Here is a 27718-nt window from a genome sequence, read left to right on the forward strand (position 1 = left end):
TGCAACAGCAAAAGCTGAACTATATTCAGAATCACTTCTCTGATGGGAAAGGCTTTATTCAAGGGACATTTTTGTTGAGCTTGACTTTTTATTCCTCTGAGATGAGCTCTCTCTATCTTAGGAGGCTCCTGGCCCTCTCAGGCAACAGACCAGAGACACAACCACTCTACTCATTGCCAGACATAATTAGACATGGCAGAATTCCAGATACACTGGAAACCTGCTACATGTCTACCTCAAGAAGGGGCAATCCTTGGTCTGTCTTTGAATGCCAATGGCTTCCAATGTCACATGATCCCCCTTTCTTATCTATATGCCATGCTTTCCAACAGCATCAATAGCTTGCTAACTGAAAATAGAATTTTAGGCACTATACACAAGAAATATTTCTTTGTTGATACATGTACATTCCACAGAGGCTACTTTTCTGGTGCTGTGTGTGTGAATGTTCATGTGTGTTTTAAAGAGATTTCTGCATGTGTCAAGTAATCCTGGGGAAACTCTCAGTAAAATAATGAAAATCTCAAATAAATATGATTGCCACGAGCAGCAAATGAATAAACTGCATAGCATGAATCTCTCTGCTGGCACTTAATTGTGGGTTTAAGTTTATTTAACGTGGATCCCTACTTAGTAGATCACTGATGCTTTCCCATGCGAATGGATTAACAGGAATTATGAATAGGGCTGATTCTCGTTATTTGATGGGTTTTGTTCTAAAGTCAACACTAACATTGCATTAACAAATACTGAATCATTGACCTTTGGAAAATAGTGTTAGGTTCCTATGAGCCTCTGATCACACAGTATTTTCATCAACTGATCAATACATAATCTTGTTTTATGTCTGTTTCTGTTTAATTTCGGATTTAATATATATCATTGATTCATTAACATTGAAGTCACAGCCAATAGCACTACAACTCATACCTGAATGAAGCTTATTCAACACATGTCTTTTCTCTGTAAGGCACATCACAGCCTTCTTGCACTTAGGAACACTAGACAGCACTTCAGCTCTAGGCTTGGGGGCCATTTTAAACAGTTAAATCACTAACAAAAAGCACAGAATATGTGAAAAACGTGGCACTAAATAGACTGAGAGAAGGACCCTTGTTTACAATCTCCTTGTTGGACCTCAGCTGGGTACATGTGTGCAGAGTGATGGAAATCTTTCATCAATCTGTGTATGTCTGTAAATGACCTCGAAAGCACCGTGAGTATTGATTTGGGGGTAACAAACAAATTTTAGCCAGTAGGCGAATTAGCAAATAGGAAATCTGTAAATGATTAGGATTGATTACACTTTTGTCCATTTTTTCTTTGAGGCTTTTAAAAAATATCCAGGAAAATGTGCACAAGAAGCAACAATATTAAGTGGGAATGGTTTCAAATCACTTCTTTCTCAATTACTACTGTATTTTTCAAAAAGTCCTGGCCACTATATATTTTGGTGTTGAACATTTTAAATAGGCCAGGCATCTATTTATAACATATATGCCACATATCTGGCTTGGTGGCAAAATTCCTTCACTGATGGTTCTTGCCCTGCATAAGTAAGGTTTAAGGAAGCCTTTAGGAGCAAAACTGTTTTCAGCTCTGTTCTCTCCCAATCGGCCTACGCCCTTGGTTTTTTGCTCCCAAAACATTTTCACACAACATTTTCATTTTGGTATCTTAAAAATCACTGTAATCATCAGCCTGGCTTATGACTGCTATGGAAGTGTCCAGAAGAGGTCAGAGAAATGCTGGGGCACCCAGGAGCAAATGCTCCTGTGAAGGCCTTAGGACATTCATTTCTGACCCAAACTCCTATCCTAAAGGTTTGCTTTATTAATAGATACCAAGCTTGATATTACTTACTAGGCAATTTTTGACAATTTAAAAATCTCCTTTGAAAACATTCTGAAAGTATTGCTGACCTCATTCCCCTGCTGCCACCCTCCTCCCACCATCCCCTGACCAAAATTAAGGCAGAGTCAGAACGTTTTGAAAGAACACAAGGAAAATGCAATGTAATCACAATGGGTCACAAAGGACTCCATTCAGAAGGCAACAATGTGGAAACTAGAATCTGGGGGGCCATTCCTAAAGAGAAAATGACTGAATATTAGCAAGCATACCAACTAATACTAATAAAACCAAACAGTTTTCATTACAAACATTCTGGATTCTTGCAAAATCCAATCCTCCCTTTTAAACGAAATCCTGTTTCAAATTGCTTTTGTGATATCTTGGTTGAAGAAAGGTTGGGGGGAAGAATGGGAGGGAACACCTGATGCTGGATGTAATCAGGACTGCTAGTTAATCATTTAGTCAAACACTCCCTGTCAGCCACTGGGTAAGTTCCAGCTAAGCCAAGGTCAAGTCTTGCACTAGCCCAATTGGTCAGCACCAAGAAAAGTTATCTCTATATAACTGTGCAGAAATTATCTGTGTATTTACACAGGTAGATTTGAGAGAAGTTCCAAGATAGTGAATTTTTTCTGTAGAGCTGCAATTCTCAGGAAAGGAGACCTATTTTTTGTGTTTTAGCTTGAGGAGTAGTTTATAATTGTATTTCATGTACACATGTGACCAATTTACCTTGAACGCATAGGCACAAACGCACACTCACACCCACATACACACAGGCACAAGCTATACATAGTTAACCTGGAATCCAGTTGCTATCAGATTTACAGATAAACTCACTGTCAGATTTATAGGCAAAATGTAAACTATAGGATTTTCATTAGGGTTCAGCCAAAGATGCTTATGTAATAATAATAATAAGTCAATGTTTGACCTGTGTCAGGCGCCAAGTGCTTACTTCACGCGAGTCAATTTTCTAAATTCCTTGACTTTGTTTATCATTTAAACTGTATATGGTAACAATATTTTTGTCCCCACTTTCTAGCTATAGAAATTGATGGTAAGGAATCTGTATCCAAAGTCACACAGTTGGTAAGTAGCAAAACTGAAGTTTATCCTCAAGCAGTCTGGTGGCCAAAGCCTAGGCTCTTAACTATGATGTTAAACTGCTTCTCTGGTTTTGATTATATTTCTTCCTTATGATATCTTCCCATTGCTCTATAAATAGGACATGTTACCTCTGTTTTAAGGAAACCTAGGCATAGAGTGGTTACATGCCCAAAGCCACCAATATGACTTTAGATAGAGCCTAGGTCTAATTTTAAACTGATGTTTTTCTACAGTATCATCCTTCTGTAACTCCAAATAGCATTAAAAAAATTTTGGAAGCTCCACAGAGAGAGAATCCAAATTAAATTATGTAGCAATCACTGTCTTTCTGATGCCCAATTAAGATTTTATTGCTCCATAACATGAGCATAGCTACATAAACTTTTTCACCTCATCTGACCCTAGATTTTTAGAACTTGTTGAGATAATTACAGAAATCTCAAGTCTAATGGACCTACAGTAATCATCTTTAGTTGGCTCTCCCCAAATTAGTGAAATTCTTCAGCTTTATCTCATAGCCCATTTAAATGAATGGCTCACAGCCAAGAGAGGACATTCAATAATTTTCCAGTAGGGATTCCTCCAAAATTGACAACCAAAAACATTCTGTGAACAAATGGAAGCCCTGAAACTGTGTTACAGTTAAGTTAAAGTGTCGTAAGTCTAAAAATAAATTTTCTTTTTCAAGTCCTATTTGCATTTTAAATCCAAAAAGAGTCTTTGCTGGCAAAAAGCTATTAGAGATTATACTGCAATTTAAATACAATATATCACTTAAAATAAGTTATCAAGGCTGTGTGTTGATTATAATGTTAATGAATAATAATGTTCCTTTTTTAAGGAAAGATATAGAAGGTTATGAAAAGGCTACACTGTTCCCTAAGTAACTCTCATCAGTTAGATCCCAAGCTTCCTGGACACTGGTGGATGTTTCTGAAGAGGAAGCAATGAAATTACATACCCATGTTTCTCCCATTTAAACATTTTGCAATTTTGGATCACGCTGTTGAACAGAAATGATCAGTCCAACTTCAGTAATATGTAATTACTGAGAGTAACTCAAAACATTCTGCCTTTGCATCAATTTTGGTTAGGGCGTGGTACAAAAAGATCATAGCAAAAGGATTAGCTGGGTCACTGGTGCTGTAGAATGCTACCTCAAACGAAGTCAAAATTGTAAAAACAAAAAAAAACTCTTCTCCAGTGGGCACTATGAAATTTAGTATGTATTAACAAACTAGGCATTTAGTTGACACAAGGTGGTATTAGGCTCCACATGTTTATATTTTTTTAATGAATATGTATCTCTGTTCTATTATAGAAGACCCAGAGGGTTATGCTAAATCATTTGTCTTCTCCAAAAAGATTTTTTTCCCTGTGGACCATGAAAAGACTCTGAAACTTTTCATTTCATTTCAACAACTATTTTTGAGTACCCCTACATGTCTGACACTATTGGGATCTGAATATATGTCATGGCGAATAAACAGATATAATCCCTGCCCTCACAGAATTTGCAGGTCTTCCTCTGACACAAGACTGTTTCTTTTATGATGCATATGAACTCCTATAGTGTAACTATATCTAGAAACGAAGGGTTGTTATGCTCTGTTCTCATTTCCAATTCCTGAACTTATGTAGTATTCAGTTGACAAGTAAAGCTCCTATTTTATGTAACTTAGAGGTAAGGAGTCACTTGCAGTGTGCATCTATAAATAAGCTTATTATGCGTGTATGTGTGAGCTGACCAGGAGTCTGAATGAGCGTACTATGAGTGAAGCAACCTGGGATAGAGGAACCTTCGAGGACAATGGTCAAAAACCAGCAGCACTTAGCCAAACAGAGACGCTCAAGGGAAGGCGAGCACAGGGCCTCATTAAAGGAGAGCAGAGATGAGTTACTGAGAAGGAAGAAGCTCTGAGAGAACTGGAATTGGAAAAGAAAGCCCAGACTAATGGAGATTTTGGTCGCAAGGAGCTGGAAATGCTTACCTGAGTGGGAGATTAGTTGAAAAATCTCCTTGAAACAGGAAAATAGTGGGAAAGAGAAATGCATACAGAAACTGTTTCCTTGTTGACCCAGATCTAGCTTAGGAGGGTAGAATTAACTAGGTAAATTAAACAACCAAGGAAGAGAGTAATTGACTTTACTGCTAGCAAAGGAGATAGTTCAGACAGAAAAGAGTTTGAGAGGGAAATACAGAACTGAGAAATCTAATTTACGTATGTGAGACAAAGCCCGAATGAGACCACTTCTTTGCTGCTATATTTGTGTATCAGGTGCCCTAACAAACACCTTGCCTAGACAACATTGGTTTTGTGACCAAGATAAGGAACCTGACAGAATAAATATAAAAAATAAATTAAATATTCATTTATGCAACCAATATTTATTGACAACTTACTATGTGCCATGCACCTTGCTAGCTGCTGGAAACAGACTGATAAGTAAGATAAAAATAGTTATTACAGGGGGCAAAACTAGACATTGCACAACTAACTACAAGTAAGACGTGAGTCATGGGTAAGCATATAGGATGTGCTGGGAGCGAAAGAGTTAGCCAGGCAAAGATGGAAGAGGGAAGCCACTTCATTCCTTCATTCATTCAACAGATATGTGAGTCAGGAACAGAGTTGTGGTCCAGGCAGAGAAGGTGAGTGACAGCCTTGATAAAAGAGGCAACCGAAAGAGGACTGGAGTGTAGAGCGGCTCTCTGTGAGTGTGGAAAGATAGGCCATTCTCAGAAGGAAGGATACAGGCTAGATAAAGAATGAAGAGCTAGATCCCCAGGGCCTCAGAATCCCAGGAGGAACCCTACCTGTCTTTGATTGGTGGAAAGACACCTGTGGGAACTAATAGTCAGGGGCTTGGCCTTTGTCACCCTGTCCAGTTTAGGAAAGAGATCTGATCATGGGAAGAAAGATTTACTCTTGCTGAGCTTGCAGGAAACAGCCAGCCTTGTCCTAGAAGTCCTTATCTTGGGCATCTAATAGAAGCGGGTCCTTTCATCCTCAATCTATCTGTATGGCTGGTCAAAAAGTTCCAAATCATCTCTTCAACACATGCCCTTGCCAAGTCAACTTAGGCTTTCAGGAGCCCTAGTTTGGACAAGGTGTCCCCATGAATCTAGACAGAGTTCTCGTGGATTGCAGATGTTAAGCTGCCGGACGACCTCTTCTGTAAGGTTCATACATCATGGCATCATTCGTATGACTGTATGGCTAGGTGAGGGATGGAGCCTTAGACCATCAACCATGAAATAAGTTATCAGTATGAGATGTGCAGTTTCTAAGAAAAAACTCAAAGTATATTACCAGGTAATCCGCAGAATATAAAAACAATGATAATTATAGGTACACCCTCTACCCACAGCAACGATTCTAATTCCAACACCTTGCACAATGACTAGTTCATAACAGACACTCCAAAAGAATCCTTCATTCTCAGTTAAGTCTTCTGTTAGGAAATTATCACCACCTGTTATTTAAAAGCCATACTTTTACTTTATCAGATCTTAAAATATTTTGATACTGGTTTCTTATGCCTGTTACTACACTCGAATAAAAATGGCTTTTATTGTTCATTTAAAGTCGGATAGGCAGTATCTGAAAAATTTTGAACTTTCAACACCCAATTAGATTTTCTTATATTTAAATAAAACAAGACAAAGAACTGATTCCTCCCTCCTTAAGTTTTTAAAATTAATAGGTGTGGTTGGCTGATGGTTGAGGGAAAAGCCGGATCCTTGGCTTTCTGTGTTGGCATATAACATTAGTGAGCTGTTTCTTCCTCAGCAAATGAAGAAACATTTTTCTTCCATATAAAATGTGTGTCATGTACATAAACTGGGCTCAGGTAGAAGCAGTCTGAGCCAATCCAGTGAGACTGAATCCTATTTTAGATAGACGACAAGGAATCAGCAACAGAGGAAGTTCCTGGCTAAGAGCAATGGAGAGAAGCTACACAGGGACAAGGAACTGCAGGCAGCTGTGATGAGGGGGCTGTACCCAGCAGACAGTGTGGTGATCCAAGAAAGTTCTTCAGGCAAAAGGCAATGAGGTTAAGAACTAAGCTGGGTTTCAGTCCCAGAAGACGGGGAAGAAAAAGCAGAAACTCAATTTCCATAGCTAGGGAATGAGCCAGAAGTGAGGTCCCAGGGGACAAGGTAGGAACCCACTCACTACAGCTGGGGTCAGAGGCAGCTCACCAGACGTGAGACTGACTGGAGATGGAACCAGAGTCGCTGACCTTGTTCTTAGTAAGGGCCTGGGCCTGCAAAGGGGCTGATCCTGCAACAAGGGCCTTCATGGAACTCAACCAGTTTGTCAGCTTTGCAAATCCTCCCACTTCTTTTCTTTGTTTTAATTTTATTACATAGTTGTTGAAATACATCATGTAAAGTTTCATAGTATCTATAGCTGCTAACTTATATTCTCTTTTAAAGATTCATATTTGCATGGATACGAGTTTAAGGGGACTTTCAAGGTTTCACTCGTGCCATTTCTTCTCAACACATTGTCATTTCCTTGCTACAGAATATTATATACACAGGGCTTTGAGAAATATTCTGTTCAGTTAATGACTTCTCATATATTGCTTTTTTATTTGATTCACTTAAATATAATTAAATTATTTCTCTGAACAAATACAATTGTTAATACTTTGTTTCTTGGCTTCTAAGTTAGTGAAATCATTGATTGCTATATACATGTGTTCAGGGATAATGAATTCATTTTGGCTTCAGACTGGCAGAGGTATCAGAAACATCCTAATTTCACTCAATTAATTTCATTATACCAGAAAATTAAGCCCCTAGATTTTACAAAAACTTTCTTTTCTGGAAGTATTTTTAAATAACTACTAGATCCTCAAGCACATCTTATTATAAGTCTTTAATGATTTGGGAGTTCTTTCAATAAGAATTTCTTTGAAGTTCAAGAAAGCCTTGATTAACAAAGAGAACTACTTAAAAGATACGGCCTAAGCCATCTTCACCATTTTACAGTTGGCTTGCTTGTTTTTGCTTTAAGCATCAAGCACAAAGGAACAGATGCACTGCTGGCTACTGGTTACCTGCTAATTGATTTCAGTTTGACTTCCTAATCCTTTAGTCTATGCTGTGGACCAAACCTCTCTTTATTAGTTTCAAGCTAAGGTACCTACTGTCAGACTTCTCTGGATTGAAAAGTATCTGAAATGTGATAGTTCTGTTTGGACTTTTTTGTTTCTTTTAATTTTGAAGGGAGATGGTGCCTCTGAAAAATGTTTAAACAAACATTTTGTTTTGAGATAAGAACTCACTGATTCACTTTGAGTTTTTATCTAAGCTGGTGAAAAAACAAATAAAAATGAATTCATGAGTAATTCGAATTCCATCAAACGGAGTTCCCGCACAACATGCCAGACAGGCAGCCCTCCAGTGTCTCCTTTTACCGGCTGCTGTTGATCCACTGGAGTGACATTATCACACATGACAACAAAGAAGTCGAAAACCCTACCCCGTATGGACTAATTTCTAGATCGGGTGGCACATCCTATGATTCTAGAATCTGACTCTTGTCAGCAAACACTTCCCTCCATTCAGAAGGGTATCTCCTACAATCCTACCTCTAGAGAATGAAAGAAAGGGCTTTGGGTTGTATGAGGAAACAGGATTAGAAGTGCATTTCTAGAGTCATCTTGGGCAAGAAGGCATGATTTATTAAGCCCTGAGCCTACTCATGGATACTCCCTTCAGCTCTCTGATTTAAGGGAAACCCTCTCGCCTGAAGCTCTCTCTCCCTCAGCACTCTGCACACTGAAAAACAAAACCAGTCTTCTTCTATCACTCTATGCAGCCTCCAAATCATTCCTCTCCACTGTTTATTTAGGATTCTGCCAGCTGACCATCCCCACCCACCTCATCTACTTTATCTCTGTCATCCACCAACTTCCTAGACATTCATCTTTGTTTATTGAAGACTCAACACCTCGCTCAGTCTTCCCTTCCACAAATGTTCTACCATCTTCCCAAGTAACATCAGGGACTATGTGGACAATCTCTGCTACTCTCTGGCTTAAGAATTTCTTAACCTTAGAAACTCTCATGACCTTCGCCTCCATTCCACATCTGTACCTGCATTTTCATGGTCCTAATGTTGTTAACACCAAGAATAGTTCTACCTTTGAAATCTTCAACTTGAGTAACCTACACTTTGGCCTTCCCATCCTTAGAAGTTTTTTCATTTCTTTATTCCCTCTGCACCTGCTCTTCTACTTTCCTGAGAATTCTCACTTCATGCTCACTCTGTTCTTCCTTTGCCTTTCTTTCACCTTCTATCCAGCCTACATCCTGTGGTGTCATCATTTAAACCATCAACTCAGCAAAGTATTTCATTCCCTCGCCCCTGCACATGAGCCTACCCTGAATCTTCCCAGCTGCCTACCTTTTCCCTTCCAACTCTAGGCTAAGATATTTAAGAATGTTTTTTACAGATTTATTGATTGACTTCTTTATGGCAAGCTCCTTATGAGCAGGGACTTTGTGTTGTTCACTTCTGCATCTGCAGCAACTAGAACAGTACTCCATAAATATCTGTGGAAGATATTACCTGTGATGCTGGGAAAACCCCATAACTTCCTGGTTTAATGCCATTTCAAATTATGGCCTTCAGCTTCAACAGGGCCATCAATTCTGTGCACAGCCTTTCTACGTGGTCCTGCTTAGCCTTCCCTTCCACTCCATACACTGGCCCTTTCCAGCCTTCAATACCCTTATTTCCTCTTACACAGAGAAAACTGAAGTAACTGGATGAGCCACATGGCTTCCCATCCTTCTCAGCCTCTAACCGTACTTGCATGCACACTATCATCGCTGCTTTCCCCCTGGTAAGAGAGGAAGAGGGGGTCCTCCTCTGTTTAAGAGGGGTCCTGCCATCTTTTCTCTGGATATATCCTCTCTTACATCCCCAGGAACAAGATCCATCAACTTTCCCATCTTCAATGGAATCTTCAACCTCTTCCTTTCTGCCTTCATTTCTTGTCCTACTCAACCTCTCAGCTGCATTTAACTCCAGTGATCAGACTCTGATTTTGAACATACTCTCTAACTTTTGCTTCAGTGATTTTACACTTTACTGATTTTCCTTGTACCTCCCTGGCTCTTCCTCTTCAGTTTCTTTGAAAAAATCTCCATTCCTTCCTGGGAAATCTCAACCACTTCTCCCCTATGCTGATGACTCCTGAATCCTCATCTCCAACCTAGACTTCCCTGAACTTCGCCACACAGAAGACTCACCAGTATCCCAAATCTACACTGTCTCAAAGGGAACTTTTAGCTGCATGGGCCCCAGCCTATTATCCAACCAGCTCTTCCTCTGTGTTCCCTGGCTCAGTGACTGGCAACACTTACGACCTAGTTTCTCACGCCAGAAACTTGAGTTACATTTCACTCCTTTTTCACAACCTCACATATTTACATAAACACTATGCCTTATAAATTCCACCTCCTAAATATTTCTCAAATCCATCTATTCTCTCCACCCTGTTACCATCAAATCCAGGCAACCCTTAGCTCTCATCCAGATTAAGTGCGCAGTAGCCCAATTCCTTGTCCAGAGTCATTCTTTAGGTACACTCAGTGACCCTTCTCAACAATTCGGATCAAGTCATGTTTCACTGAAAACCCTTCCTTCTGTAACTTCCCATTGCTATTAGGAAGGCTCAAACACTTTACCACAGACTACAAGATTCAGTTTCTGCCTATCTCTTGTGCCAGCACTCAAACACCCTTCTCACCCCCACTCTCACATCCACATTCATGCCCACTGTGACTCAGCCCTATAGCCATTCTTCCAGTTCTTTATCCTTGCTAAGCTCTCCCTCATACCCGGGACCTGGAAATAGTATTCCCTTGTGTGGGTAAATCTTTGTCTCCGCTTCACCAAGTCTGTGCTAGCCAGCAGGCAAGCTTGAATATGTTCCACTCTGCTTAAAATCCTTTAGATGCTCCCCATAACATATTTATTCATTTTCTATAGACTTGAAGAGGAATTATAACCCAGTGCATTTCACATTACACGCCAGCCATCATGAACCACTTGCAGATCCTACACTCACCCAGCCTTTGCATGCATCTTGCATCCAGCCTGTGCACATGCTGCCCTCTGCTCCACTGGCCTGGCAACCTCTGAGTGGCCTTCTGAACTAGCAGATGACATTTCCTCTTGCGAATGCTTTCCTGGCCCTGTTAGTTACAATCACTCTAGCTGCCAGTCTATAATGACTGATGTGGTTTAGGCGCCCTGTTCTCAGAATGACTGTAGCACTGCTTCTCTCTGCCTTAGCACTTACCCAAACCGTATGGTAATTTTGTTTATTGGTCTGTCATGCTGACCAGACTGTCACTTTCCTGACGACAGGGTTTATCTTAGTTCATACTCCCAGTGTCTAGAAAAGTGCTCAACATTTAGAAGGTGCACAATTAATGATTTTGAGAAATATAAAAAAATGACTGAATGAATAGATGAATGGATGAGGAAAGACATTGTTCTGAAGTCTCTATGAAAACATCTGTGCCCGCATTCTACTGGGGAAATTCAGGGGGACAGTCCAGGTTCAGCTTCTCCATTATTAGTAGAAAAACAGGCCTAGTGACCCTCTGCTCTGACTTAGTTTTTACTGAGCGGCACAGTCTGAAATCGCACCCGTTAAAGCAACCAGTTGGTTAACATATACCTTCTTTTAAAAATGCAAATGTCCAGGGAATTCCTACATATCTTAATGTCAATTTATTTACTTAAATTCCTTTCCCCCAACACTTATCAGAGACCACTCCGCTGAAGGAATTGGAACTCTGTGTGTCAGAGAGGAGGGAGGTCTGGCATGGGTATATTTTAAAAGTTTCCCCAATTATCCTAATAAGCAGCCACAGTTGAGAATCACTAGTCTTCAGCGCTTTTCAAACTTTACTGTGCACTCTCCTCTCCTGGGGACTTTACTAAAAATGCAGCTGCAGATTCAATAGGTCTGAGGTGGGGCCTGAGAATTTGCATTTTTGCAAGTTCCCAGCTGATGCTGATGGTACAGTGGACCACGCTTTGAATAACAAGAATCTAGTTATTCTCCTCTTACCACAGCCCTCTGGCTTATTTACTTTGAGGGGTTAATCACTGGGGAGGGAAGGGCTAACAGTGAATGTCTGCAAGGGTGAGCACAGAATAGCTACGTGTTCAAATCAAGTTGTGCTTGACTGGCTTTACAGAAAACAAACAAAAAAAAGCGTTTTGCTTTACAGGAAACATGGATCCAAGTGCCCATTTCTGATTGTGTTCATTTCACAGTTCATTCACAGGCTGAACTGTCACTCCCTGTGCTAACATAGAGCACAGTAGTCAAGGAAAATGTTAATAAGAGATGACATTTTTACCCGAGACTATCTAAAATGTACTTTCTCTCTCTCTCTCTCTCTCTCTCTCTCTCTCCCTCCCTCCACCCCCTACCCTCTCTCTATTTTTGGCTACACCTTCCACTTAAAAAATATATTGACTGCTTTCTTTTGATTCTCACTAAATAGCTTTTTTTTTCCTCAATAAATAGCTTTAGGTAGCGCATCTGTTACTTTCATTAAAGAACACATTAAATGGGATATATCTGTGCATTATACCTGTGGTGCATCTCCTTGAAGGATGCATAACATGAAATAGGCTGTCATTAATCTTTGCTGTTTCTCTGTAAAATAAGACACTTTTAATTTCAATTTTGTAGGTAAGGAAAATGAAACGCGGAGGGCTAAACTGACTTAATTAAGATCGCATACTAACAACACAGGATGTGGCCTGAACTTACATCTTAGTTCTACCATGTTGTTGGCTTAGTGGAAAAAGAAGCTGTAATCTTTCAAAAGATTGTGCCTTAATTACTCATAACACTTGCATCTCTTTGAAATAAAGTTTACTATTTAACAGCCTTGCTCCTGCACATATCTATTGTTGGAATTTATCTATATTCTAGTCATCTAATTATTAACCTACATTGTTCATAAAAGAATTCAAAGTGGCCTTACAGGGATACAGGAAATAAAATCAAATACATTAGCTGAGAAAGAAGGAGGAGGGCATGAATAATGCTAATGAATCAAATGTATACAAAGATTATAATTATAGGTTAAAAACAGATCTCTTGACACACTAGTAGTCAAGGTGAAAAGGGAAACAGTTCATAGAACCCTTATGAAAAACCAACACATTTTCCCAGAAGTATGATTGTCACCAGCATCCACTTTGTGGTAGACCCAGTATTCCGCCTTTGACTGACAGATGACAGGTCCACCTGGCCCTACCATACCACATATATCTCTCACTTGCTCTGAAAGTGAAACTCCAGCACATGGAAACAATGCTTCCAATGTCTGATTCCGAAATAACTTCAACTTCCTAGTTGCTTTACAATTTCTACAGACTTTTCATCAATATAACACTAATATGATGAAATAATAGGTACTCACTCAAACTGAGAAGCTTAAGTTATTTAGTGATTTGGTAGGCACTGAAAACTACATATAATCACTTTGAATTGTGGAAATAGGAATCAACGGACTCAATATTTAATTACAATAACAAGCATAAGATCAAAACAGAAGATAATTACTTACAAATGGACACTGGAGAGATGGGAAAAAAGGGATAAGGGTGATTTTGTTGCTTTTTATCCGCATACCATAAGATTCACCCAATGACTTGTAATACATTTATACAGCTGTGCAGTGATCACCACAATCCAATTTAGAAAAATTCCATCACCCCAAAAGGTTTCCTTTTGCCCATTTGCAGGAATCCCTGCTCCACTCCCAGGCCCTAGGCAATAGCTCTTCTACTTTCTGCCTCTACAGTTTTGCCTTTTCTGTAAATTCATATAAATGAAATTATATAATATGCAGGTTTTATTATTGTCTGACTTATTTTACTTGGTATAACATTCTTGAGGTTCCTTATTGTTGCATGTATCACAGTTTGTTCCTTTTTGCTGTTGTGTAGTACTCCCGTTTATACCCATACCATATTTTGTTTATTCACCTGTTGAGGGGTATTTGGGTTGTTTCCATGTTTTGGCTACTATGAATAATGCTGTAATTTAAAAATCACATGAAATCCTTTTGAGGACATGTATTTTCATTTTTCTTAGGTAAATACCTAGGAGTGAAATTGTTGGGTTTATGGAAAGTGTATGTTTAATTTTCCACATAAACTGCCAAATGTTTTCCAAAATGGTTTTTATATATCGCACTGGGATGGACTGAAATATTTTACATTCCCACCAGCTATGTATGATAGTTCTAATCTCTACATCCTCACCAACACGTGGTATTGTCTATCTTTTTTATTATACCCCTTCTAGTGGGTATGGGGTGAGGGTGTTTTGAACAAAGAGAATTTATTCCAGTTTTCAATCAGTCAGAAATCGGCTCAAAACAACCACCCCCCACCCCAGAATTTCCTTTTCTGAATGATCTCAGAGAACAAAATTTTTCAAGATTCAAGGGCTTGTGTAACTTTCCCCTTACAGTCTTTTTAACTCTTTATTTTTCAATTTCCCTTTAAAAATCTATCAATATTATTAACTGGAGCTTCATATTATATCAAAGGCTTATTGGGAAGCACCTTGCTACACCATGGATTTTGGTAAGCAGGACAAAGCAAGACCCTTCAACTGCAGAGGGGCCCTCCCATATTTCTCATTCCACAATGTTGAACATAAAACTGGGGTCCTCATCCCAGCCCCTGCAAGCTAGCGTTTATATCCACTCCTTTACTCACAGGTAATGTTCGCAGTTGTAAAATAAACCTTAAGATTCCAAATAAGCTTATCAGGCATTGCTAATTTTCTTTCCTTTTAACCACTTAGTCCAACTTATCTATGTTTTCAATACCTTGACCTTGCACTAAAAAAAGATGGTGCACTACTGCTTAAAATCTACCCAGAAGGTTAAAAAAAAAAAAAAAGTTACATATGTGTGTATTTATCACATCACTGACTCCCTTTCTTGGAAAGGATGTGACTGACAGATGCTAATTTTGACTGGAGAATTTTTGAAGCAAGTATTGCTACACAATTGTCAGGAGAATGGTGTCAGGGAAGCCGCCCAAAGCAAATTGCCACATGCCACATTTAAATTAACAAAGGTGTGCTTCAGCAGCCTTTCCACTAGGATGCCGGCTGCGTTATTGCCTGAAGGATTTTTTAAAGCTGAATTACATAATGAAATAGCCTCATCTCCCACTCTGAAAGGCTGTTACATGCCTAGCAGCCCTCAAGAGTCTGTCTGCGGTCTTTCCTGTACTCATCTAGTTGTGTCATTTTTCTTCGTGGAGGCTTCTGGGGTGTTAACAGGCAAGAAAGGAGGGACCATGGCCCACAGCAATGCAGAGATTCCTTGTTGCTGCCATGAAAAGGCCAGCTGGTAACAAGATACTTCACTCAGGGCACTACCAGGATCTGGTCCTTGAAGAAATGTTCAGATATTTGGAAGGTTCATTTACTTCAAGGGTTACAGCTCAAGCCACACAAAAGTGATTATAAATCAGAATATGAATACATAATCTCACCAAGCTTAACATATCTTTCAAGTGAACAGAATGCCTCCTTTCCCTGTATTAATATTTAAATACTCATCCGAAGTTTGCTTGATGAGTAAAGAATTAAAGGAAATGGATAGTTATGAGGGGTTTCATCCAGGTCCTGATGCTCCACAAACCTGTCCCTCAGGGCTGCCACAATAGTGCAGTGTACAACCTGCACAACTGTACAGATGGTCTTACTCTCTCTTGAGAACTGTATGGCTCGTGTATCTTAACTTGGTTTCTCTATCCCCTGGAGAGTTTAGGACTACACTGCTAATGTTTGCTTCTTTAAACCCCTTAATTCCATGTTGTGTTTGATGTACTAAAATCACTTCATCACTGATGAAGCTGATCCTCTGTTCTCAGTAAAGTAGCTTGTTTCTTGGTCAAAGAAATATTCATTCTCCTCCTTCTTAGTCTGTATTTAATTATTTCAACTCTCTGAGAGTCATCTTATGTCCTTTAGTTCCAAGTTCTAGCATGAGCGGAGGCAATCTGCTCTCAAATACTGTACGTACAGGCATAGAGTATTAAAAGTTTGATAGACTCCTGGTCTCCTTTGAGGCAACAGGGAAAAGTGGTCATGAATACAGGTTCTGGAGTCAGGCTGCCTGGAGTGCAATCCTAGCTCAAGTTTGTTCATCTGTAAAAGGAATGTATAATGGTACCTACCTCACAAGGTCATTATGAGGATCAAATGTAAACTGCTTACAATAGTGTCAGACACATAAACATTCAGTAAGTGTTAGCTATTATTATTCTATTTTATCTTCTATTTTTACTTTATTATATGACATACCTCAATTTAGTAATAAAACACTAGTTTAGCAAGAAACACTGTGTGTGTGTTTTAACTCTTCAAAGACAGCCCCCAAATAAAAGAACTATGGAAGGGTGTATTATTAGTTCCTTACTGCTGCTACAACACATTGCCACAAATGCAGTGACTTAGAACAACACAAATTTATTATCTTATGGCTCTAGGGGTCAACAGGGCTGCATTCCTTCTGGATGCTCTAGGGAAGAACCATCCCTTTCCCTTTCCAGCTTCTAGAGACTGCACACATTCCCTGGCTCATGGCTATATTACTCCAAACTTGGCTTCCTCTGCTTCTGTTGTTACATTTTTCTCTCTGATTCTGACCCTCCTGTTCCCTTCCCCTTATAAGAACCTTGTGATCACATAAGACCATCCCGATAATTCAGGATAATTTCCCCAATATCCTTAACTTAATAATCACCTTTGCAAAGTACCTTTGGCCTTATAAGGTAACATATTCATAAGATCCAGGGATAGGAAGTGGACATCTTTAGGGAGGCATTATTCTGTCTACCACAAAGGGAAAAGCATTAGATGATCTCTTGAGATTATTTAAGCCAGTGGTACCCAAGTGGAGATGATACTGCTGCCCCAAGGAGACATGTGGCAATGTCTGGAGATACTTTTTGGTTATCACAGATGGGAGAAGGTGCTGATAGTCACCTAGTGGGTAGAGGCCAAGGGTGCTGTAAAACACCCTACCATGCACAGAACAGCCCCCTTCCCCATAACAAAGAATTATCCAGCCCAAAATGTTAACAGTGATGAAGCTGAGAAATCCTGATTTAAAGTATATGATTCCTTGAAATCTTAGTAAGGTTGCAATGCAATGGAAGCCAGTTTCAGGATTTAGATTTACACAGAGACGTTTGAGAAATCACATCCAAGCTCTATAATTCCATGTTTTTAACAATCTTATATAGTAAATAAGAGATGAATAGTATTACTCATACTTTAATAGTAGGGTTTTGAACACTGTCTTAACTTGTAATTTGTTAAGAAGTGTTTGTTTCATTTTAGGTCTGGTGTAATCTTTCAGAGGGATGCATTTCTTATACAGGCAAGTTAATTTAAAGTACGCCTTGTAAACAGCATTTTATGTATATTACAAATATTTAAATTTATAGAGGCTCAGATTTAAAGGACCCAACAGCAAACAAATTTCAAGATGATCCAAAGCTTTCTGCAGTATTTTATTTTTGCCTTGGTGTGGCTTGACCTCCATCCCTTGACTTCAAAGGATCAAAGAGAGAAGTGCACTTGCCATGGCTTTCCCTTCCATGAGGAGAAAGATTTCAGCTAAAACCAACTTTCACTTGAAATAAGCGCCTTGGGTATCAATACCTAACTTTTCCAATTCTCAACAATTTCTGTGCTCAGGTTTGAATTCTCCCAATCTTTTAAATGAATCTATAGAATTGCTGGTAGGAGACTTTATATTTTTTTCAACATCTTTTATTCTTTCTTTTCTTTCCATCCACTCCACTCTTTCACTCTCTCCCTTTTTTTTCTGTCCAAGATTTCCCCTAGAGTTTTCTTAATCTGAAGCAACTTCTAAAAGCAATAGTTATGTTTTCTGTGGCAGAAAATATTTTCTAACCAGTAGAGGACTCACTCTCTCTCTCTCTCTCTCTCTCTGTGTGTGTGTGTGTGTGTGTGTGTGTGTGTAGGGCGTAAAAACTTTATCCATAAGAGTGAGTTTCATCATTTTCCCCCCAGGGAGGAAGAGTAACTATGAATATGAAAGTATTCTAGCAGCTTGTGAACCAAAAGAGCAGAATGAAGAAAAACACACAGCTATTCAGCAACCTTGTTTACCACTGAACTACTTCTATTGTATACATTTCTCTGCCAAGGTATAGTTCTGTGAGGTGCTTTTTACATTTGGTATGATTTCTAAACTACAATTAAAGGATACAGTTTAAATACATTTTAATGAGTTAAGCCTTGCCAACCAGTATAAAAAAAAGCCAAAGCCATACCTCTAAACATTAAGTCACATGTAAGATTCCAGATTCCAAATGTCATATTGCTCCTTAGGTGGGTACCACTAAAGGAACCTGCTCAGATCTCTGGGGTACAATCACCTGTAGGATTTTACAAAGATATGCCTACCTAGTCAAAGGATCTAGTTTCTTCAAAAATAAAATCCAAGAAAAAAGAGTGAGAGGGAGAAAAATCTGAGAGAAGCTACAGATTAAGAGACTTAATAGATGCATCAAGTATACTGAGGACTGAGACACTTAGAGATAATTAGAGGGCAACACATAAGTGGGAGTTACTCAAAACAGAATAGCATGAGCATATAATAGGGCAGCTGGTAGAGAGAAAGGAGAGATAGGATTTAGGGAGAAGCAAATGGTATCTTTGACAACTTGGGCACATACCAACTCTAGCACAGAGACCCTGGACATCTCCCAGCCAAGGCACCTGTGCAGCCATTTCCCTGAGGAATAAAGAAACCTCTTTTGTTTCTGGGAAGGCCCTTGGATGGGAAAGTGCATGTTATTACACTGAGGAGCAAATGGCTAGTATCCCAATCAGGTCTCCCTCAAGCTACCCACATCATGTCCCAGAGTGTACATGTGGTCAGTGTACTTGAGATGCAGTGCGGGGGGAAAAAAGGCAAAAAGCAATACAGAAAAACAAAGAGCACATACATACTAAGGACATTAGACTATAACCTAGAATCCCACAATATTTTCCCATTACTATTTTGCAAAGGTCAGTGAATAACAAAAACCCAGATAAGATAATCCAACAGAAAATGGTTAAAAATCATTTGGGACAGATTATTTCTTGGAAGAAATGTAGACATCAGAAAGGAAGTTTAGAATCTCTTGTCAAAGGGCATAAACACTGTGTTCATATCCAAGGTGCTATGCCAGCTACCACCTTTCTTCTCCTTGTCAAAATGTTCTTTTTTTCACCACATTCTAATTGATGTGACTTCTATAGCTCCATACACTTCTCTGTTCCCTTCTCTGACTTTTCTTTTCCTTCTACTCTAATTCTTGATGTCCTCTTAAGTTCAGCTCTTACACTTCTTCTACTTTTAGGAACTCAAATATTCCCAAGGCTTCAGCTATTACCCCTTGGCTGACAGATCCTAAATTCACTTGGTCTCTACTTTCTTGCTGTCTATCACCACTTGGATGTTACCCCTGACTTAGACGCAATAGGTCTAAATCCACATTAATCACAACCTCCCTAAAACAAACTTACCTCGTAACTTTGCTATTTCAGTATGAGCTGCCACGGTCTCCTGAGTCCCTTGAGGTTTCAAAGTTGGTGTCATTTTCAAAGTATTCATATCCTTCATTTAGCAAGTCAGTGTTATTAAGCCATCCAATTGTTCCTCACATTGTCTCAGAGCTCTTTCATCCCAGTGCAAGCAGCCCTCCTAAGCTCACACCTGGATTACAGAAGCAGCCCCTACCTGCCCTCCCTCCCTAGCTTTTCACTCAATCCACCCAGCCTAGCATTCTCAGAATCATCTTCCAACTTTTGCCTTAACGAGCGATCTGTTCAGGAAAATATCCTTTTCTTTTACTACAAAATCAAGGCTAAATATGAATTTTCAAACTCTTCATAACATGTCCCTATCTATCATGCCTACATTTTCACTGCTTCTCTACACGATTTATTCCTGTTCTTTCTTCTAGTTTGGAATTCCCTCTTCTGTACCTCCACTTCCAAATCCTAGCCCTGCTTCAAGACCCCTCCCAAATCTAACTTTTCCACCTTGCTTTACGGAACTATATGTCACTCCCTTTTTCATTCTTACCCCTCTAATGATCTGCATTGAGAAATTTAGCACTTAATGATATGATGCGTGCCATTTCAAGTGCTGATTTTTTTTCTCCAATTACATGGCAAGCTCCATAAAGCTACAGATATAGTTCTCCATCTCTACCCTACCATATACTCTGGGGTTGAAAAGAAAAGAGTGAATTCTTTTCTGGAATGAATAAATTAACAAATCTATTACTTAAGTATATTTTGATGTTCTTTGACTATTAATTAATGACCTATAACAAATAAAAATATACACAAAGCAAATATAGAGATCTATTAGCATTTGATTTTTAAATGTTATACATCAATTGTAAAACTATTAAATTTAAAAACTATCTTCTTACCTGATTTTATGCAGTCTGATGACTTGCAAATACCATCTAGAAAAAGGAGGATATATGCATAAATATTTGCAATACACATATTCTTTCTCCCTACCTTTTGTTTTTATAAACGGCCAATTAAATAATCAATTCCTTAAAGCAAGAACTAAAACCTAAGTATTATATATAATACTTAGGTTTTATATATATATAATAAGTATAAGTATAAGTATAATAAGTATTTATAAGTATTTATATATATATATAAGTATTATATATAATACTATAATAATGGGCAGTTACCTGCCCATTATTATATATCATTGACAGTAGTTAGAAGAAAATATAGAGGAATAAAATAAGCAAATCCTAAATTTAAAATTTTTTAAATGAAGGAAAAAAATGTATTTCTTATATCATCCCTGACCACTAAGCCCTAGGTCTATTAAGTTGAAACATCAGTTGTTTTAGTCTGGTAATCATTTTTTTTCCATTAATGAACCAACCTTTTCTAATCCTTATTGTGAAAAACTTCTAAGGCTCAAATTAGACCTCTTAAATTCTTGTAAAGCCGTTTCGAATTTCAATGACACAACAAAAGTTGACTAATTGAAGTTGGCTATAAAATTGTGAATACTTTCATCAAGTAAAATTATACATTAGAATCTTCATTAAAATACATACGAGTGCACGAAACATACTTGGCAATTAATAACTTACCTCAAGCATAAAAGACATTGTACTTTAGTCAAAGTTAGGTGTTTTGGCATACTGATGTTACATTTTATAAATGAATCTTTATATCACCATCTTTAAGTGTCTCTTTCCTTAACACATTGTTTAATAGATGGGAAAAACCTAAGATGAAGGTTTCACTGTCTTCTGCATGTTTGTAGGCACAGGTGTGTGAGTAACTCACCATCATAGGTTGCATAGAGAGCTATCATTGTCACTGCAATGACGGCAAGCAGCAGGACAAGGACGGAGAGACTGATCTCCAGTGGGGTCCATCGCTGTTTCTTCTTTGGCTTTGGAGTGCTGATATCAGTTATATCCATCTGACTTTCTGATCTGCCCATTACCTAAAGTCTGAAAAAAAAAAAAAACCACATTAAAAAGTTTTTTTCAAACTAATCATAATAAATTAATCAATAGATAAAAAGAAGAGATCTATATACAATTTTCTAAATGCTTAATGTGGCTGAATAAAGTAAAAGCTTAACTCATTTTAAATTAGAAATAAAAGTTTTTTGCTGAAAGTCAAAATTTTGATTCTGAAAGCAAAGAGTCTATAGTCACATAAGTTAGACAGATCCTGGTCACAGTCTTTTGGATTTTTTTGACATATCACTGAAGATCCAAGCAAAATCAGACAAGGAGACTCAGTTAAATACTCACGGACGATTCCTTCAGCAGTTCATAAGCAAATAACTTCTGTACCATCATTAAGGAAAGTTTTAAACTCACCCTTCTGAACTTTGTACAACATCAAAGGTGAATTTTATAGCTTGCTCCACTGGCTTCCTTTCTAAGCTTAGAAATCAATGACTAATACTTCGAGGTTTTGACTAAGCAATAATTTTAAATATGAATACAGATAAAAACAAAAAGGAACAAACACTTGTAGTATTTTTTTTTCATCTTAAAAACATCTTTAATTTTACAGTTCAAAATTACAACAACTGCTAATATGGGTATCTATTAACTGTTTAGACAACATTTTGAAAATGGTCACTCACTGGACCAAAAGTCATGGTTTACAATCTGGGATGAAAGATACTAACCGTAAGTACTGTTTCTTTGTGCAACTGAAGAAGAAGAAAATATGATTAAAAAAATTCAACCTTGCAGGTCAGGATAACAATTAAGATACTTAACTTGTTTTTAAATTAATAATATTAATACTTCTGCTAATTATAGCTGATATTTATTGAGTACTTCCCATGTGCCACTCACAGTTCTTGGTGCTTTGCATGTACTAATTCACTGAATCTTTGTAAGGCGGATTTGAATATTCCAGTTCTATACCTTAGGATAGTGGGGCACAGAAAAGCCAGGTAACTTGCCCAAAGCTGCACAAGTAAGAACACATTTACAATGAACACATTTCAAAGAATACAATTACAAAGAACACATTTTGAAAGAAAATTGCATCATCATACAATGATAGCTACTTTAAACCTTATTGCAGAAGTCTAGGGGGTAAAATTAAGGGAATATTAGCCTAAATATTAGATTTCATTATATTTATTTTAGAGGCCTAGTGACTCTTTATCAGCTATTCACCAAAGCTTAGAACACACAAGTTCAATTTTTCTGCCTGACTGTAGAAAAGAGCATTGTAAACTAACAGATTAGCTGTGTATAGCCTGATGCAAATTAAGCATATAATGTAGTTCCTAGATGAAGTGACTGCTCAGAGATGCTCTCATAGTTAGAAATCTTTGTTGAATACACATAATTTTCTGAGAGTGTGTTTTGTGGAAACTGAGGCACAGGATAAAGTAGAAATGGATTCTACGTTTGAAGTATGGCCTGGGTGATCAGGCCATCAGTTATCAGCAGATAACTAGGAATTTAATTTCCCCAGTGAGTTATTAATAAGTGAGTCACAATTGGACTTTAAAGTTCTGGATACAAAGTCTTAAGCATGCTGTCCCTGGGATTACATGAGGCTATAACCAAGGACAGACTATCAAATAAAAATATTTTATTAGACCATGAAAACCATGTCTGCTCAATAAAAGTGGAATGTAGTGTACCTGAATGTTAAAATATCTTAATGGTTATATGACTCATGTTGGCTTAGTCTCACAGCCTCTTTCCTCGGTTATGATATGGAATTGCATTGATAGTAGCCCTTGGATTTTTAATAGGGGAGGTGGGTGGGGAAAGAAAAGATGGAAACACACTTAACGCTTGGACACCATACAGAGAGGTAAACAATAAACAATAATTTTCCCGCTTCTCCCAGATGAATTCAAGACTGACTTCAAGAGCATCTGAATATTAATCACATTTGCTTGAGTATTTCCATTTCCTGAGTATTTCTCCCCCTGCTCTGATAATATTTCAGAAAACAATCTAGAGAAACGTTCTCCTGATATATTATAATATGACCCACTTCTCTTTTTAGTTCTTTCTTAGAAAAAACAATTCGTTTCTCTAGTAAAATCTAGGGCCAGGAACCAGGGCAGCCATGGGTTAAATTGAAGCTGTTCATTTGCGCCACCAGGTTTTCACCATGCAGGAAAACTAGTAGGCAGGTATGTCTTTCTCCCTTCTGGGTTACTTTTCCCTGGCGTCTACTTCTTACCCTTGAGACTGGGGTACTGAGGCAGCTGGGCTCTTAATGGTTCCGCACCTTAGCAGAAATTGTTACAGGGGGAAATGAAGGCAGTGACTGAAGCTGTTTAGTCCTTATACCTGAATCAAAATAATATCATCTTTGAATCACTTGCAAACTCTCCATCTGCCCCTCCTATAAACGTCCTGCAAATTTTCAGTCTTTTGCTCCTAAGAAGCACTTTTCAACAGCACTGACCAAAGCAGAAATGAGGCAAGTTTAACCTCCTAATTAACTTTGTCATTCATTTCCAGTAATTCCAATTGATTCACTATTTTCTTTTAAGAAAATAGGGGTCAGAATCTTGAACTTCAGGAAAAAACATATCACCATCCCTCAGATACCTGGATGTCCAATGCAACCACACCCAACCACATTTTAGAGAGGGGGAAAAGGAGGCAATTATACAAAAGAATACAAAAATTATAAAGTCGATACTTGTAGTCCCATATAAAGCAGGATATCCCCAAACATACCTACATCCTTAAAGTATTCCACCTCAATTGGAGATATGTTGGAAAGTTCAAGCCAAAAAGTAGACACTTTCGCAAGAGAGGATAGAGGATTAGGACATCTACCCTAACAAGAATACTGCAAACTTCAGCTTGACAACATCTCCAAAAGAATAAAAGATTATTTTGCCTAAATAGAAACTGAGTTTCAAAGCAATATACAGCAGCAATTTTTATACCAGTTGAGTGTACACATTACTTTACCACATCATCAAATCAAAGAACCCAGAGGATAACTGGTTTGTTGAAAAGTATAAACCAAAGCAATGTTCATCTTCACAACACATTAGTACATTAACATTTCTGCAAGTCTCTGAGGTTACACTATGCAATTACAGTTTGTATTATGGAAACTGAGGCACAGGAAGCAAGAGAAACAGGTTCCACCTATAATGGAGTATAATCTACAAAAATACTGAATCAGTATGCTATACACCTTAAACTAACACAATATTGTAAATCAACTGTACTTCAATTCAAAAAATACAGAGAGAAACAGGTTCCATATTTAGACGATAGCTGCAGATTTGAGGAGGCACATATGGTAGAGGAATCACCTCCTTGTTTCCCCGGACAAGGGAAACTTGTAGGTGTTTCCTGGATCTGATATACGGAGTTCTGAACGCAAAGCTCCAAACATATTACTCTCAGGTGCAGTGTTGCTATACAACAAAAGACACAGCATGGAGTCCAAGAAACTGTCGCACAGTTTTTTTTTAAGTGCTGGAACCCAGCAATAATGCCAGCTAGATGCCTTCATAGCCGGTGTGCAGACTAGTAGCTTCCAAATGCTGACACTGCAAATCGAGGTACTTCTTTTCAGTTTAATAAAATTACCATTTGCATCGTATATGGAGGAGGAGTAAACTTGACCAAGAGGCTAAAGAGAACAATTTGGGACTTCCCTGGTGGTGCAGTGGTTAAAAATCCACCTGCCAATGCAGGGGACAGGGTTTCAAGCCCTGGTCTGGGAAGATTCCACATGCCGCGAAGCAACTAAGCCAGTCCTGTACAACTGCTGAGCCTGCGCTCTAGAGCCCGCAAGCCACAACTACTGAGCCCGCGAGCCTGTGCTCCACAACAGGAGAAAGCCTGCGCGCAGCAAAGAAGACCCAACTCAGACAAAAATAAATAAATTTATTGGAAAATAAATAAATAAAGAGAACACTTCAGTTGCAATTACTCTTTGGTCAAATAATACAAATAGGTTCTCTTTTGTTCAAATAATACAAATAGGTTAAGACAGATTAAGGAAACTTTCATCTGCAAAAGAACTCCCACCACCACTCCCACCAACCAACCCTCGAGATTTAAGCACTCTATCAGCATAAATTATGTAAGAGGAAACTAAGGTTTAAAGCAAGATGAAGAAGCAGGATAATGAAAAGATCTTCAGGGTAGGGAAAGTAAAAATAGGCAAGTGAGTTACAAATGAGAAGAAAATCTGACAGAAACCAAAATGAAAACAAACCTTACTTTAAAAAACAAACAAAAAACAAAAACAAACAGTGTCTTTACAGCGGAATGGCAAATTCCCAGCCCCCAAATCAGCCAGCCTGCAATTTCGTAGCGCTGATCTCAGTAACCGGACGTAACTCTCCCAGGCAGAGGCTGCAGGAAGCTATGGAAATGAACCTGAAGAGTCGACCTGACATCACTTGCAGAACCCTCGTCCAGGTCACCCCCTCTAACCCCAGTCCCTCACTCTTCAAGTCTCAGTTGCAGCTTCTTCCCAGGGCACGCCTCCCTCGCCCACGGCCGCGGGGTCCCGGGCGCTCTGATCTCGCCGGACCTGAGCCACGGACCCCGCTCCGTGCGCCTTGCAGGCAGCCGCTCCGCGCGGCCGCCGCTCCCCTCCGGCTCCCGTCCCAACGGCTCCCACCGCCCCCGAGGGAAATCTCGCGCCCTTTGGACCCATCTCCCCTCAGCTCCCAGGTGCCAGCTCGCTTTCTCGGGACTCACCCATGGGATTCGGGAGAAGTTGGAGGCTGCTGAGCAGACACATCCCGACCAATGAGCGCACTGGGTCTGCGGGCGGCGGGGAGCGCCGCAGAGCGCTGGTCGGTCGGTGCGTCCGCCCAGGCGCGTCCCGAGCAGCGCGGGCTCCTGGCGGCGGGCGGCGGCGCCGAGCCCAGGCCGGACTCCAGGGAGGTTCCGGGCCCGCCTCGGCCCGGGCCCGGGGGCGACGGGGAACCCGGACATCCCTCGGACCCGCACCCGGAGAGACTCACCGTGGTCTCTCAGCAGATCCCGCGCCGGGAGTCGGGCGGCTTCTCCCGCCTGCGCTGGGTCCAGCTTCGCCACTTGCACATCTCCGCGCCCCGCGCGTCTCGGCGCTTTCACCCCCCCACCCCCACCCCGCCTCGCCACTGCAGGACCAGCGAGAGGAGCAGTTCCCTGGGTGACCTGAAGGTTTCCTCTAGGTCTCCCAAATCCTGTCACATCCTGTGAGGGGGCCGGGGGTGGGGGTGTGAGAAAGCCCCCACCCCCACGCCCGTCCCCCCCCCCCACCTCACCCTTCCCCAAAGGGCTTTGCCAAACATTCTTGGAATTGCTTAGCTTCGGGGCTTTCAAGAAAATACACTGCCTCTTCGAGATTCTGTAGTGCTGATAAGGGTTCTATTTCTCTCTCTAATGGACCTGAGACAAAAACATTTCTCACACTCTTCCTTCTCCTCTTCCTCGCTCCTTTTCCTCCCTTCAGCGAAGCTTCTTCCTTTCTCAGATTTTCTTTATTTTTTTTCTCTCCTTGCTTTCTGTTTTTTTTCTTTCATTCTTTTCTTGCGCTCCCTCCCTCCTTTTTTCCTTCTCTCCTTCCTTTCCATTTCCCCCTCCCTTTGCTTACACTCTCTTCTCTTTCTTCCCTTCCTTTTTCTTGGTGATGTCCAGAGCTACATTCTGTACTGAAACTCTCCACTCCCATCTTCTGACTCTAGGGACTCGTGTAACGTGCGTACCCGAGGGGCTGGAATGGGGAGTGAGAAAGTCAGAGAAAAATAAGCTCAAGTGTGTCTGCTCTACCTACTAAAATTTAGCTATAATGTGTCTGCTGGACCCCTGTCATTTTAATGCAGTCAAGCAGCACACCATTTTCATGTATGATATGTGATTCCATTTCAAGGGCGTAAAAAACAAGAAAATACTTTTTGCATAAAGGCGATTCCTTTATAAAAGCTGTTTTTAGCAGCTATAAACTCAGAAGAACTAAAGCTCTTCTAATTTTTTCTTTTTTTGCTTCCATGATTTTTGGTTCAATGAATCAATGCCAAGTATATAAGTAGCTTTAACATTGATCCCCTTTTCCTTATATACTTGCAAACACACACACACACACACACACACACACACACACACACACA

General features: G+C 39.5%; 1 protein-coding gene across 6 annotated transcripts in view; it reads right to left on the reverse strand.

The window, feature by feature from the left end:
* Window positions 1-26694, reverse strand: part of MME (membrane metalloendopeptidase) — a 91811-nt gene extending 65117 nt beyond the window's left edge. For 4 of the 6 annotated variants that reach the window (XR_014326242.1, XM_082840173.1, XM_082840174.1 and 1 more), the window contains exons 1-3: window positions 26591-26694; window positions 21421-21590; window positions 20523-20558 (exon numbers count right to left, since the gene is read on the reverse strand). Coding sequence is in view for 5 of the 6 variants with exons in the window: in XM_082840173.1 (XP_082696299.1) it covers window positions 20523-20558; window positions 21421-21580 (196 nt within the window). In the remaining variant the exon portion in view is untranslated. Of the gene's footprint in view, window positions 1-20522; window positions 20559-21420; window positions 21591-22285; window positions 22612-26321; window positions 26380-26590 lie in introns of those variants that run through there. The other 2 variants (XM_082840171.1, XM_082840172.1) reach the window with 2 other exon arrangements.
* Window positions 26695-27718: the final 1024 nt, after the last annotated feature.

Source organism: Leucopleurus acutus, assembly GCF_964270905.1.
Source record: "Leucopleurus acutus genome assembly, chromosome: 5".
NCBI lineage: Eukaryota > Metazoa > Chordata > Mammalia > Artiodactyla > Delphinidae > Leucopleurus > Leucopleurus acutus.